We start from the raw sequence: 14,482 nt of genomic DNA, 5'->3' as shown, positions 1-14,482 counted from the left end.
ATTAACTTTTTTTGTCATAACTAATGAGCAGTAGATATAAAAATAGGATTCCAAGTGTAGCATTTTTTAAACCAATCCAGTGTGTGTGTGTGTGTGTGTGTTTGTGTTTTGTAAGGGGAGAAAATTCATACACATTTACCTCTTTTGCAGTGTTTGTTTCAGTTATCTAATTTTAAATGTTTGAGCAGTGGTTTCTGCTTTAATCTAACAAAATGCTGGCTTATGTCTATATTTTATTCTAGAGGAGGAAAAAAAACCAGGTATTCAGTTTGCTAAACATTCATGGAAAAAGTCCATAAAATGTGCAGAGGATGAGTTGGGCGGGGTGGGATTGGGTTGGTTTTTTTTGTTGTTGTTTGATATTGTTTAGTCTGAGATAGTTGAGGCAGCTCTTGTCTTGTATTCCCATACATTTTTGTTGCATTGTTTGAAAAAAACCCAAAAAACCCGGAGGGGAGAAAACTGTCTTTAGCATACCTGGCAAAGTTGCAGTTTGTTGGAGCATCTTCCTCATGCCTGACACTGTGATAGATATGAAATAGCAGTATTATAATAAAGACTTTGGTCAGATATCTAATAAATGGTGGCAAAGGGAATTGGCTTAATTGGTTGCCTTTCATTAGCTGCAAACTCTCAGAAATGTCATCACTCAGTTCCAACATCCAAGAAGGCATAATAGCATGCAGACTGTTCCGTATGTGTTGTATACGCTAACGCTTTAATAATTGTGAACTCTGGAAATGTGTTAGAGGAACAAATAATTGTATACAAAACAACAACAACAACTATGGACTTTCTTTCTGAATGTGAGAGCATGTCAAAGGATTGTTATGTTAGTGTTTTGTTTTATTGTTTCTCGTAAATAGCAGAATCTGCTTTCATAATGTGATGGGGTGGTAAGGTGGTGTTAGAGAAGGTGAAGACAGGTAGAAGGTGTTAGCAGAAGAGAGCTGCAGCCAGGCAAGGTAGACTCGGGAAGGCAGTGCGCTGGTTTTCTTCTTTTATTCTCTCATTCTTCCAGACCAGGAGAGTTCTCTGTTCGTCTGGCACTCGCTCACTCCTTATATTCTGTTCCGCCGAACCGCAAAGCCAGCGCCGCAAAGCGACTCACAAAACTGGCCCTCCGCGAGCCTTGAGGGGCCAAGCTTGTGTTTGTTTGACCAAATTTAGCGGCTTCTGACTTTCGGCTCGGGGAACTAACATAGACATATTATATATCACACAAAACTGCAAGAGACGAGCATTTTCTTAAGCTAAACCATTTTCTTCAAAAATAATATAGTTAAAAACTGTAAACAAAAAGAGTCACTGAATAAACGAGCTTTTAACGAGTTCATGTATCATTTTTGTACATTACAACAATTAAAACGTCGCGATATGTAATATAATTGCAACAGTTAAGTAACTGAAAATCCTGAATTTCCAACTATATAAAAACATCTGCAAGACACGCTATAAAAATGTCTTGGTATTGTAAAAACGTATTTTGCTCAAATCGGCACTGACGAATTCCAATGGCTTGAAGAAGAGATAGTTTTGTGGGGCCGAAATGCTGTCAGACATTTCGTACTATCGCATGCCTACAACTTAGGTGTACACAGAAAGCGGTACACGAGAAGAAAGCTTAATCATTTACATTTTAATTGTGACGGGGTGGTAAGGTGGTGTGAGAGAAGGTGAAGACAGGTAGAAGGTGTTTGCAGAAGAGAGCTGCAGCCAGGCAAGGTAGACTCGGGAAGGCAGTGCGCTGGTTTTCTTCTTTTATTCTTTCATTCTTCCAGACCAGGAGAGTTCTCTATTTGTCTGGCACTCGCTCACTCCTTATATTCTGTTCCGCCGAACCGCAAAGCCAGCGCCGCGAAGCGACTCACGAAGCCGGCCCTCCGCGAGCCTTGAGGGGCCAAGCTTGTGTTTGTTTGACCAAATTTAGCGGCTTCTGACTTTCGGCTCGGGGAACTCACATAGACATATTATATATCACACAAAACTACAAGAGACGAGCATTTTCTTAAGCTAAATCGTTTTCTACAAAAATAATGTAGTTAAAAACTGTAAACAAAAAGAGTCACTGAATGAACGAGCTTTTAACGAGTTCATGTATCATTTTTGTACATTACAACAATTAATATGTCGCGATATGTAATATAATTGCAACAGTTAAATAACTGAACATCTTGAATTTCCAACTATATAAAGTCATCTATAGATTCTGCTTCTAGAATAAAGATTTTTATGTAAAAATTCAAGAGAAAACTCAACGGACAGCTCCCGTGTCGGCGCCGCTTGGCGGTGCTTTTGGCACTTGTGATCGACAATGAAATACTTCGTTTAAACCAACTACAACACAACTATACATGTATGATACGAACCAGATTGATAATAGAAATGCAAACATCTGCAAGACACGCTATAAAAATGTCTAGGTATTGTAAAAACGTATTTTGCTCGAATTGGCACTGACGAATTCCAATGGCTTGAAGAAGAGATAGTTTTGTGGGGCCGAAATACTGTCAGACATTTCGTACTATCGCATGCCTATAACTTAGGTGTATACGGAAAGCGATACACGGGAAGAAAGCTTAATCATTTACATTTTAATGCACAATCTAAATTTCACGGCAACTATATCGATTTATAGAAAACAAGGTATTTTATATGTTTCAACTGAGTGGATTTCGAAGATCGCGCCAAAATTCATTCACATAAATATTAGTTTAAAAGAGTTATAGGCTACCTGGCCAAATGATATCATTACAGTTGAGAAGTATGATCTTTCTGAAGTCCAATAACACAAAAATTATAATCTCATATATAAGGAAGTGTATATAATTTAACAAATTGATGAAAATCATCATATAGTTCCCTGTAAAGGGAGATAACTTGTGACCGATTTACAACTTCCTTGGTATCCTTCGGCGAGCCACAAAAGTCGTCTGCTGAGCTGGCCCAGCGAAGATTGTAGCCAACCCGGCTACACAATGCACAATCTAAATTCCACGGCAACGATATCGATTTATAGAAAACGAAGGTATTTTATATGTTTCAACTGAGTGGATTTCGAAGATCGCGCCAAAATTCATTCACATAAATATTAGTTTAAAAAAGGTATAGGCTATCTGGCCAAATGATATCATTACAGTTAAAAAGTATGATCTTTCTGAAGTCCAATAACATAAAAGCTATAATCTCATCTATAAGGAAGTGTTTATAATTTAACAAATTTATGAAAAAATCATACGGTTCCATGTAAAGGGAGATAACTTGTGACCGATTTACAAACTTCCTTAGTAACCTTCGGCGAGTCACAAAAGTCGTCTGCTAAGCTGGCCTCGAATAAAGATTGTAGCCAACCCGGCTACAATAATATTACTGGTAATCATTCGTTGGGATACAGCTAGTTACAGATGTGGAAAACCTTTGTTGAGGTACAGATCGTGAAAATCTTTAAGAAAAAAAGGGGTGGGGGAGGGGGGGGGGGGTGCATCTGCCCCCTCTCCCATTCCCACCCTGAAAATGGTGTGTAGGTACCTAACTGGCACGTGTATGCCAGCTCACTGAGAGAAGACAGAAGCTTACAGGTCAGGATGGCAGTCGCCATTCAATATCTGGATGTCTTCTCCTCATGGAAATGCATTCATATCACTTGTGTGCAGTGAAATCAGTTGCACCATTGATGATTCACACTAAAAAGTGGTCACCACCTTTCAGGACTCTTGCCATGCAGATCTCCTTTCACTGAGGTTGGGTTTGAAATATCCTGAATTGTTCAACAGTACACGTGATTACAATGCAAGCAGAGACAAAGCAGCATCAACAAGCTTAAACTTATACTGTGCTCACACGTACTTCAATTTTACTGTGACAGCTGATGAACCATTTTATCATCCGCATCAAACAACAGTAAGTAAAGAAATTAAAATAATGCTGCTATCAGTATTAAAATGAAATTAAATTTATAGTTACCAAAGTTCAGTAGTCACTGGGTTGACTCATTCACCCCTGTGACTGAGCGTTGCTCCCGGAGTCAAAATCTATCTCATTAAAACTGTTTTCATGTTCCTACATATGCATGAAGTACAAAGAAATGTTGATGAATTTTTTGTTTAATGTCCCGTCACACATACTGGTGATTGTAGACATTTTTAAGAGTATTGATTTTTATTTTTGATTGTTTTGGCTTAGAAGAGGAGGGGGCCAGGGGGGATGAATGGTAAGTTGGGGGAAACTGGGTAGATGGTGGCTGGAATTGGAAAGGAATCTGCAAAGAAAGGGAACTCAGATCTACAGCATTTTCGGATGTGTCCCACACATTATTTTGAGGGGGGAAAAAGAGTGTTTTGGGGTGAGGGTTTTTCGCATGAGTGTGGCATAAAAGCCTGCCAAGGCTGTAAGCTCCTCAGGATTGAATGGGTTAAAAACAAAAACAAAACGGAAAAAAACCAACAAAAAACAAAACCAGCATGTGATAAGACAAACCGGAAGCAGGTTCTGTTCCTTGTTACAACCATTGTTCACTGCAAAAAAGTTTCCTTCGGCTTAGTTTGTTGAAGGTTTTCGCATGGTTTGGCCGAGTCTTCTTAACCTCACGTCTGCTACCTTCCCTCTCCCCTTCCCCCTTTCCCTCTCCTTCCCCCACCCCTCCCTCCCTCCCTCCTTCCTTCCCTTTCCCCCTACCCCCCCCCCCACCCCTTCCCCCCCCCATCCCCGTGTTGTCAGGAGGAATTGGATGTTGGAGGGTTTGTTGGGTGATGCTTGCTTTATTTTTCCTTTGCTGAAAATTTGCAGATTTTGTATTTTTGCCTGTTTCATGTTGTTTTTGAGTTACATGGAGGTTTGGGTGAGTTCGGTAATTAAAGGTGTGTGTGTGTGTGTGTGTGTGTGTGTGTGTGTGTTTGTGCACATAAGTGTATATGATTGTGCATGTTTTTTAGTTAAAAGAATACTTGTGTGAGTTTTGATATTGTGTGTGTGTGTGTGTGTGTGTGTGTGTGTGTGTGTGTGTGTGTGTGTGTGTGTGTGACAGAGATACAGAGATGCAGGATATGCTTGAAAGTACTCATATGTGCATACTTTATCTCAGTGTGATACAATAAACACTTGTGGTTGAAAATATATGATTAAAAAAAAAAAAAAAATGAAGAGGAACAGAATACACATTTGTAATATGAAACAAACAAAAAAAGTTCCAGTTTTAACAAGAATTGTACTTCAAAATATTTTCATTTTTGCTTAGGATATTAATGACGAGTGTTACACTTTGGGTACAATTGCTTCTATTGCTGGATCTATAGTAATTATTAAAAATATGTGCAATATTCACTGCTTTTTCAAGGTATTGGCATTTTGAAGGATTTCTGGTTAGAATTATTTACAATGAAGATGTTGGTAAGGAATAATTTTTTTTTCATTTCCTGTATGTCACTCATGCTTTTCATTCAGTAGACTATGTTTTGGCATGGAATGGTTTGCATCTGATAACAATATTCATTTTTAATATGTTTGCCATGTTCTTTGGAAATGCTGTGTGTGTGTGTGTGTGTGTGTGTGTGTGTGTGTGTGTGTGTGCAAGCATGCCTGTGGGTGTGAACTTGTTCTTTAAAAAAAAAAAAAAAGAAGTAAAAAATATACATGTGTGCAAACTTTTTTTTTTCAGTTGCCGGCAGACAATCTAGACAGTGTCTCACAAATAATAAAGAAAAGCATTAATGCAAATGTAAACTGGCTCTTCTATTGTGTTTCATTTATTGTTCCCAGTTTGCTTTGAGTTTCAGTTTCGAAATGTCATTGAACATTTTTTATCTTTATTTCATTCATCATTGAAAATCATCTCTTTTTATTATTAAAAAAACCACAAAAAACAAACAAAGCATTTATGTTTTAACTGATTTGGTTTACTGAAATGCCATACAAGACTGTTGGTTTTCTTTCGTGTTTCTAAATTTATGATTTGTTAACTGTTCATGGTTACATGCTAGATTGACATAGAAAATCATTTGTTCTTTTCACTTTTACTTTCTCTTGTTGATTGAAATGCCCTTTTTTTTTTCAAGACTGTTGGTTTTTTGGTATTGTTTGTGAATGGTTATGGTTTGTGAATTGTTTGTGGATGCATGTTTGATCTTGTACACAAGGTTGTGTTCTTTCATGGATTGCCAGTTTGATTGTGGAGTGATGGCCTAGAGGTAACGCGTCCGCCTAGGAAGTGAGAGAATCTGAGCGTGCTGGTTTGAATCATGGCTCAGCCACCGATATTTTCTCCCCCTCCAATAGACCTTGAATGGTGGTCTGGACGCTAGTCATTCGGATGAAATGATAAACCGAGGTCCTGTGTGGAGCATGCACTTGGCGCACGTAAAAGAACCCACGGCAACAAAAGGGTTGTTCCTGGCAAAATTCTGTAGAAAAATCCACTTCGATAAGAAAAACAAATAGTGACGCGCTCTCCCTGGGGGAGAGCAACCCAAATTTCACACAGAGAAATCAGTTGTGATAAAAAGAAATACAAATACACATACAAATATTACCACAATTATCGTGCTGTGTTTGACGGGTTCAATAGCCGAGTGGTTAAAGTGTTGGACTTTCAATCTGAGGGTCCCAGGTTCAAATCTTGGTAACGGCGCCTGGTGGGGAAAGGGTGGAGATTTTTCCGGGTCTCCCAGGTCAACATATGTGCAGACCTGCATGTGCCTGAACCCCCTTCGTGTGTATACGCAAGCAGAAGATCAATTATGCACGTTAAAGATTATGTAATCCATGTCAGGGTTTAATGCGTTATCGAAACAAGAACATACCCAACATGTACACCCTCCAAAACGGAGTATGGCTGCCTACATGGCATGGGGAAAAAGGGTCATGCACATAAAAGCCCACTCATGTACATACAAATGAACGTGGGAATTGCAGCCCATGGACGAAGAATAAGAAGCTGTGTTTTGTTGAAAAGCCTGTGATCAGTCATGGTTCTTGGTATATGTGAATAGTTCTTTTTTCTTTCTTTTTTTTAAGTCTTTGTTTTATATTTTACAATATTTCTGGCTGGCTGATTCTGTCTCTCGTCTTATGTGTTAGTCTTTCTCAAAAAACATCTCTGTAAATTGTCTCTCATTACTTATTCGGACACTAATTATTTCTTGTTCATTTTTTTTCATTTGTTCTTTGATTGAAATACGGTAAATATCTTTCTTTTTATTTAACACATTTCTGAAGTGCCTCATTGATTGATTTCTGTTGTGCTGTGTGTGTGTGTGTACATGTGTGCGTGTGTGTGTGTGTGTGTGTGTGTGTGTATGTGTGTGTGTGTACGTGCATGTGTGTGTTTGCATGTGCACTTATCACCATGATTGTTCTTCATCTCGCTTGGGCCTTTTTATTTTGTTTTTAGATTTTGACACCATCCTTTTTCATTTCTGATTCTATCATTTGTGTAAAAGTTGTCCTGTGTGTATGTACTGTTCAGATGGCTCCACTTTGGGGTACTGAACCAAACTCCTTGCCTTGCAAACATCTCACCATTACATGTCACATGTCTAATGGTTGGATGTCCCCTTGGAGGAACAATGGAATCTACTTCTTCTTGCTCTGCAAACATCTCACCATTACACGTCACATGTCTAATGGTTGGATGTCCCCTTGGAGGAACAATGGAATCTACTTCTTCTAGCTCTGCAAACATCTCACCATTACACGTCACATGTCTAATGGTTGGATGTCCCCATGGAGGAACATGGAATCTACTTCTAGCTCTGCAAACATCTCACCATTACACGTCACATGTCTAATGGTTGGATGTCCCCATGGAGGAACATGGAATCTACTTCTTCTTGCTCTGCAAAAACAAAAACAAAAAAAAAATCTTTGTACCCTAATTTATTTCCGGAAGAAGATGACGGAACGGTTGAGGTGCCTATCTGCCAATAGTAGTGTCTGTGAGGGTCAGGGTTTGCTTCCTGGTCTCGCCCTCTTCTATCAAGTTTGACTGGAAAATCAAACTGAGCATCCAGTCGTTTGGATGATGCAGTAAAACAAGGTCCCGTGTGCAGCATGCACGCACGCACTTGGCCGCACTGAAATTAAAAGAATGCGAGGCAACAAAAGTGTTTTCCTCTGGTAAAAAAATTGTAGAAGAAATCCACTCTGAGAGGTACATGGATATGTATGCAGGAACTCAAGGCCTGACTAAAAGTGTGTTGTGTTATGCTGCTGGTCAGGCATCTGCCTGCAGCAGATGGGGTGTAAGCGTTTAGGGATTTATCTAATGCAGTGAGATGCCTCTTAGAGAAACTGAAACAGCTGATGATCCCCCCCCCCCCCCCCCCCCCCACACCATCCCGCTTTCAGATGCCGTGGCCTCGCACGCCCACGGAGAAGATGCTGGCGGACATGTTTGAGGGGGGGTCGGCCCAGTTCCTGGCCATTCTGGAATCGCTGACGGACAGCAACCGTCGCATCCTCCTCACTTCTCCCCCCACCCTGGAGAACGAGCCCGAGATCCTGGACGTGTATGCTGAGCTCTTCATGGCTGCCCAGGAGATTCTGGCTGGTAGGGTGTGTGTGAGTGGGGGGTGGGTGGGGGTAGGGTGGGGGTGTATATATATATGTGTGGGTTGGGGTGTGTGTGTGTGTGTGTGTGGGTTGGTGTGTGTGTGTGGGAGTGTGTGTGTGTGTGTGTGGGTTGGTGTGTGTGTGTGGGAGTGTGTGTGTGTGTGTGTGTGTGTGTATGCCTTCAGCATCATCATAGTCACCATGACACAGCAGTCTGCGTGTGTGTGCGCTTGTGGTTCGGAGGCAGAGGGGAGGTAACTGTGCTGTGTTTGTGTACAGGAGGGGAGGTAACTGGTACAGGAGGGGAGGTAACTGTGCTGTGTTTGTGGTACAGGAGGGGAGGTAACCATGCTGTGTTTGTGGTGCAGGAGGGGAGGTAACTGCTGTGTTTGTGGTACAGGAGGGGAGGTAACCATGCTGTGTTTGTGGTTCAGGAAGGGAGGTAACTGCTGTGTTTGTGGTACAGGAGGGGAGGTAACTGCTGTGTTTGTGGTACAGGAGGGGAGGTAACCTTGCTGTGTTTGTGGTGCAGGAGGGGAGGTAACTGCTGTGTTTGTGGTACAGGAGGGGAGGTAACCATGCTGTGTTTGTGGTGCAGGAGGGGAGGTAACTGCTGTGTTTGTGGTACAGGAGGGGAGGTAACCATGCTGTGTTTGTGGTACAGGAGGGGAGGTAACTGCTGTGTTTGTGGTGCAGGAGGGGAGGTAACTGCTGTGTTTGTGGTACAGGAGGGGAGGTAACTGCTGTGTTTGTGGTACAGGAGGGGAGGTAACCGTGCTGTGTTTGTGGTACAGGAGGGGGAGGTAACCTTGCTGTGTTTGTGGTACAGGAGGGGGAGGTAACCGTGCTGTGTTTCTGTCATACAGGATGGGAGGTAACCGTGCTGTGTTTCTGTCATACAGGATGGGAGGTAACCGTGCTGTGTTTCTGTCATACAGGATGGGAGGTAACTGTGCTGTGTTTCTGTCAAACAGGATGGGAGGTAACCGTGCTGTGTTTCTGTCATACAGGATGGGAGGTAACCGTGCTGTGTTTCTGTCATACAGGATTGGAGGTAACCGTGCTGTGTTTCTGTCGTACAGGAGGGGAGGTAACCTTGCTGTGTTTGTGGTACAGGAGGGGAGGTAACCGTGCTGTTATTCTGTCGTACAGGAGGGGGAGGTAACCGTGCTGTGTTTCTGTCGTACAGGAGGGGAGGTAACCGTGCTGTGTTTCTGTCGTACAGGAGGGGGAGGTAACCGTGCTGTGTTTCTGTTGTACAGGAGGGGGAGGTAACCGTGCCCCAGCCACCAAGACTCAGATGCAGCTGGGTTCTCCGCCACTGTCAGCCGTGGTCAGTGGGCACTCTCTGATTGACTTGGCAACAAATGGTGGGTGTTGTGTCTGTTTTTTGCCTGTTGTTGTGTGCAGGAAGTTTGAGGTGTCGGGGAAACATTTCAGGATGTGGTGTGTGTGTGTGTTTTTTGGTGTGTGAACTCACTCAGGACCCTTGCTTTTCCCTACAGACAACCCATTTGTTAGGGTTGAGAAAAAAAACTCACAAAAAATACAAAACGTAAAGTAACTGAATGAAACTCACTGTACTTGACCCACTGACCCCTCTACTCATGTCGTGTGTACACCCACCCCTCTCCCTCTTCACTGCCCTCAGAAGCTGAGTCACTGTTAGTACCTTCTTGCTGGTAGCTTTCTTCACTGCAGATGCTTTATTCAACGTCTTCATCATCCTCGTCAATGTCAAAACCTTTAGTTTGAAGCATGTCAGTCATTTCAGCAGCAGTGAAAGCCACTGTCGTGATCTGTTTTGCTCCAAAAATTTCCACTTGTATTGCCTGCAATGCCATTTTTGATATGTATGCAGATTAGCTTGTCATGTGGCTCAGTGGCTCGCCGGTGAATGTGTTGTTATGGAATCACATGATGAAACTTTCCATTTGACCCATGGCACGTTCACAATGCCCGGTGTAGCTGCAGTTTTTATGCTACCCCATGAGGAAAACGTAGAAAAAATTTTATTTGTCAAATCAGCTGTAGCGTTCTGTCGTCCGGAACGACATCTTACATCAGGAATGCTGTAGCGTTCCATCGTCTGGAGTGAGTTAAGAGGTTCATTTAACTTGTTTGTGATAAGGACATCAGTAGCCTTCATACACATTTCAGTCCTTTTAAAAAACAGATAAAAAACGTCTATGCATAGACCTCCCATTCCTTTCCAATGACATTCAGCTTTAACCCATGCAGACTCCGTGCGTGCATGCATGCGTGCGTGTGTGAGTGTGAGGGGTAGTGGGTGGATGGGTGTGGGGATGGGTGTGTGTGTGTGTGTGTGTGTGTGTGTTAAAGCAAGAAATGTAATAGGCGTAGTCTTTGAATCTGTCTTATGCTTTTGTGCATCAAATCATTATTTTTTCTTCTTCATTTTGTAAGTTATTGTGTGTGTGTTTGTGTTTAATGTTTAATGTAAAGTGCATTGAACGCTCCCTTCAGGGAGGAAAGGGCTCAAGAATTCTCCATTATTACTATAATTATTACATTTACATCAGTTTCAAATGAGACAAGAGGTAAGGCCTTGATGGCTCTTGTGTGTTTCCTGCTGATTTGGAAGCAAAAAGGACAGAACTGAAATATTCAGGGGTGGGAAGGGGAGGCGTTGCAGTTCTAACAAATATCAGTCTGAACAGTATTTTAGTTCACCATCTGAAAAGAGTGTTAGTTGGGCCAAAAGTTGTTTGCTGAAAATGGAACAAAAATCTGTGTAAAGCGGATGGAAGTTTCAAAACTTTCCGTTCGTCACAACTTTCTGGCTTTGATAAATCATAACAAACGCTCTATACAAAAACGTTTTTTGACTATCTGTTTTAGGGATATTTTCTTTCATATTAACGATTCATGTACTGCAATCAAACAATGTAAACTGTATTAAGTTGGTCAAGATTCTACGGTTTGTTCACCATCAAAAAACAAAATTCTTTCTTAGATCTGTCGCAACATTACACTGGTTTGTGCCAGTCTTAGCCACATAGGATCTGCAGTTTACTAATATCCAAACTATTTACAGTTATGAGTATAATCCTTGTCAGTGTCTGGTGGGTTATGGAAACAAGGAGACACCCAGTATGAACATGACTGTGTGACAAGGGATGACGTCAGTGTGTAGTGATAATGACAATGACGACTTTGGGACAGGGGCATGACGTCAGTGTGTAGTGATGATGACAATGGCGACTTTGGGACAGGGGCATGACGTCAGTGTGTAGTGATAATGACAGTGATGACTGTGTGACAGGGGCATGACGTCAGTGTGTAGTGATGATGACAATGACGACTTTGGTACAGGGGCATGACGTCGGTGTGTAGTGATAATGACAATGACGACTGTGTGACAGGGGCATGACGTCAGTGTGTAGTGATGATGACAGTGACGACTGTGTGACAGGGGCATGACGTCAGTGTGTAGTGATGATGACAATGATGACTGTGTGACAGGGGCATGATGTCAGTGTGTAGTGATGATGACAATGATGACTGTGTGACAGGGGCATGACGTCAGTGTGTAGTGATAATGACAATGATGACTGTGTGACAGGGGCATGACGTCAGTGTGTAGTGATAATGACAATGACGACTTTGGGACAGGGGCATGACGTCAGTGTGTAGTGATGATGACAATGATGACTGTGTGACAGGGGCATGACGTCAGTGTGTAGTGATGATGACTGTGTGACAGGGGCATGACGTCAGTGTGTAGTGATAATGACAATGACGACTGTGGGACAGGGGCATGACGTCAGTGTGTAGTGATGATGACAATGACGACTGTGGGACAGGGGCATGACGTCAGTGTGTAGTGATAATGACAGTGACGACTGTGGGACAGGGGCATGACGTCAGTGTGTAGTGATGATGACAATGGCGACTTTGGGACAGGGGCATGACGTCCGTGTGTAGTGATAATGACAATGATGACTGTGTGACAGGGGCATGAGGTCAGTGTGTAGTGATGATGACAATGGCGACTTTGGGACAGGGGCATGACGTCAGTGTGCAGTGATAATGACAATGGCGACTTTGGGACAGGGGCATGACGTCAGTGTGTAGTGATGATGACAATTACGACTGTGTGACAGGGGCATGACGTCAGTGTGTAGTGATGATGGCAATGACGACTTTGGGACAGGGGCATGACGTCAGTGTGTAGTGATGATGACAATGACGACTGTGTGACAGGGGCATGACGTCAGTGTGTAGTGATAATGACAATGACGACTGTGTGACAGGGGCATGACGTCAGTGTGTAGTGATGATGACAATGACGACTGTGTGACAGGGGCATGACGTCAGTGTGTAGTGATGATGACAGTGACGACTGTGTGACAGGGGCATGACGTCAGTGTGTAGTGATGATGACAGTGACGACTGTGTGACAGGGGCATGGCGTCAGTGTGTAGTGATAATGACAGTGACGACTGTGTGACAGGGGCATGACGTTAGTGTGTAGTGATGATGACAATGACGACTGTGTGACAGGGGCATGACGTCAGTGTGTAGTGATAATGACAATGATGACTGTGTGACAGGGGCATGACGTCAGTGTGTAGTGATAATGACAATGACGACTGTGTGACAGGGGCATGGCGTGAGTGTGTAGTGATGATGACAATGACGACTGTGTGACAGGGGCATGACGTCAGTGTGTAGTGATAATGACAATGACGACTGTGTGACAGGGGCATGGCGTGAGTGTGTAGTGATGATGACAATGACGACTGTGTGACAGGGGCATGACGTCAGTGTGTAGTGATGATGACAGTGACGACTGTGTGACAGGGGCATGACGTCAGTGTGTAGTGATATTGACAGTGACGACTGTGTGACAGGGGCATGACGTCAGTGTGTAGTGATGATGACAATGACGACTGTGTGACAGGGGCATGACGTCAGTGTGTAGTGATGATGACAATGACGACTGTGTGACAGGGGCATGACGTCAGTGTGTAGTGATGATGACAATTACGACTGTGTGACAGGGGCATGACGTCAGTGTGTAGTGATGATGACAATGACGACTGTGTGACAGGGGCGGACGGAGTACCTCTGGACTGTGCCATCCGTATTGTGAAGCTGGCCTACAACTTTGAGCACTGGGATGTCTTTGATGCCTTGGTGGAGCCTGTCCTGGCACACATCAAGGTATGATGATGATACTGATAATAATGATAAAGAGCACTGGGATGTCTTTGATGCCTTGGTGGAGCCTGTCCTGGCACACATCAAGGTATGATGATGATACTGATAATAATGATAAAGAGTGCTGGGATGTCTTTGATGCCTTGGTGGAGCCTGTCCTGGCACACATCAAGGTATGATGATGATACTGATAATAATGATAAAGAGCGCTGGGATGTCTTTGATGCCTTGGTGGAGCCTGTCCTGGCACACATCAAGGTATGATGATGATACTGATAATAATGATAAAGAGCACTGGGATGTCTTTGATGCTTTGGTGGAGCCTGTCCTGGCACACATCAAGGTATGATGATGATACTGATAATGATGATGATAATGATGATGATAATAATAATGGTATTTAATAATGATAATAATAATAATGGTATTTATATAGCGCTGAATCTTGTGCAGAGACAAATCCAAGCACTTTTGCACCAGTCATTCACACGCATGCATAACTCTAAGACGGAGAAACTGAAGACAAGGAAGAGGCAGGGAAGGGAGGCTATTTTGGGAAGAGGTGGGTTTTAAGGCCAGGCTTGAAAGAGCTGAGTGTGGAGACTTGATGAAGCGAAAGAGGAGGTTCATTCCAATTGCAAGGTCCAGAGACAGAGAAAGAACGGTGGCCAGCAGTTGAGAGTTTGAATCTGGGTATGCGTAAACAGAGTGGATCCAAAGCTGATCGTAGTGAGCGAGATGGAGTGTAGAG

At 42.9% G+C, this 14,482-nt stretch overlaps 1 protein-coding gene across 9 annotated transcripts in view; it reads left to right on the top strand.

The window, feature by feature from the left end:
* Window positions 1–14,482, top strand: part of LOC143284934 (cilia- and flagella-associated protein 54-like) — a 179,785-nt gene that overhangs the window by 20,396 nt on the left and 144,907 nt on the right. For 7 of the 9 annotated variants that reach the window (XM_076592094.1, XM_076592097.1, XM_076592096.1 and 4 more), the window contains 3 exons: window positions 8,341–8,542; window positions 9,807–9,914; window positions 13,622–13,734. In XM_076592094.1, coding sequence (XP_076448209.1) covers window positions 8,341–8,542; window positions 9,807–9,914; window positions 13,622–13,734 — 423 coding nt within the window. Of the gene's footprint in view, window positions 1–2,898; window positions 3,029–8,340; window positions 8,543–9,806; window positions 9,915–13,621; window positions 13,735–14,030; window positions 14,075–14,482 lie in introns of those variants that run through there. The other 2 variants (XM_076592099.1, XM_076592100.1) reach the window with 2 other exon arrangements.

This window comes from Babylonia areolata, chromosome 8 (assembly GCF_041734735.1).
Source record: "Babylonia areolata isolate BAREFJ2019XMU chromosome 8, ASM4173473v1, whole genome shotgun sequence".
NCBI lineage: Eukaryota > Metazoa > Mollusca > Gastropoda > Neogastropoda > Buccinidae > Babylonia > Babylonia areolata.
The sequence above is the reverse complement of the archived record's forward strand: the minus strand, read 5'-3'. Positions and strand labels throughout refer to the sequence as shown.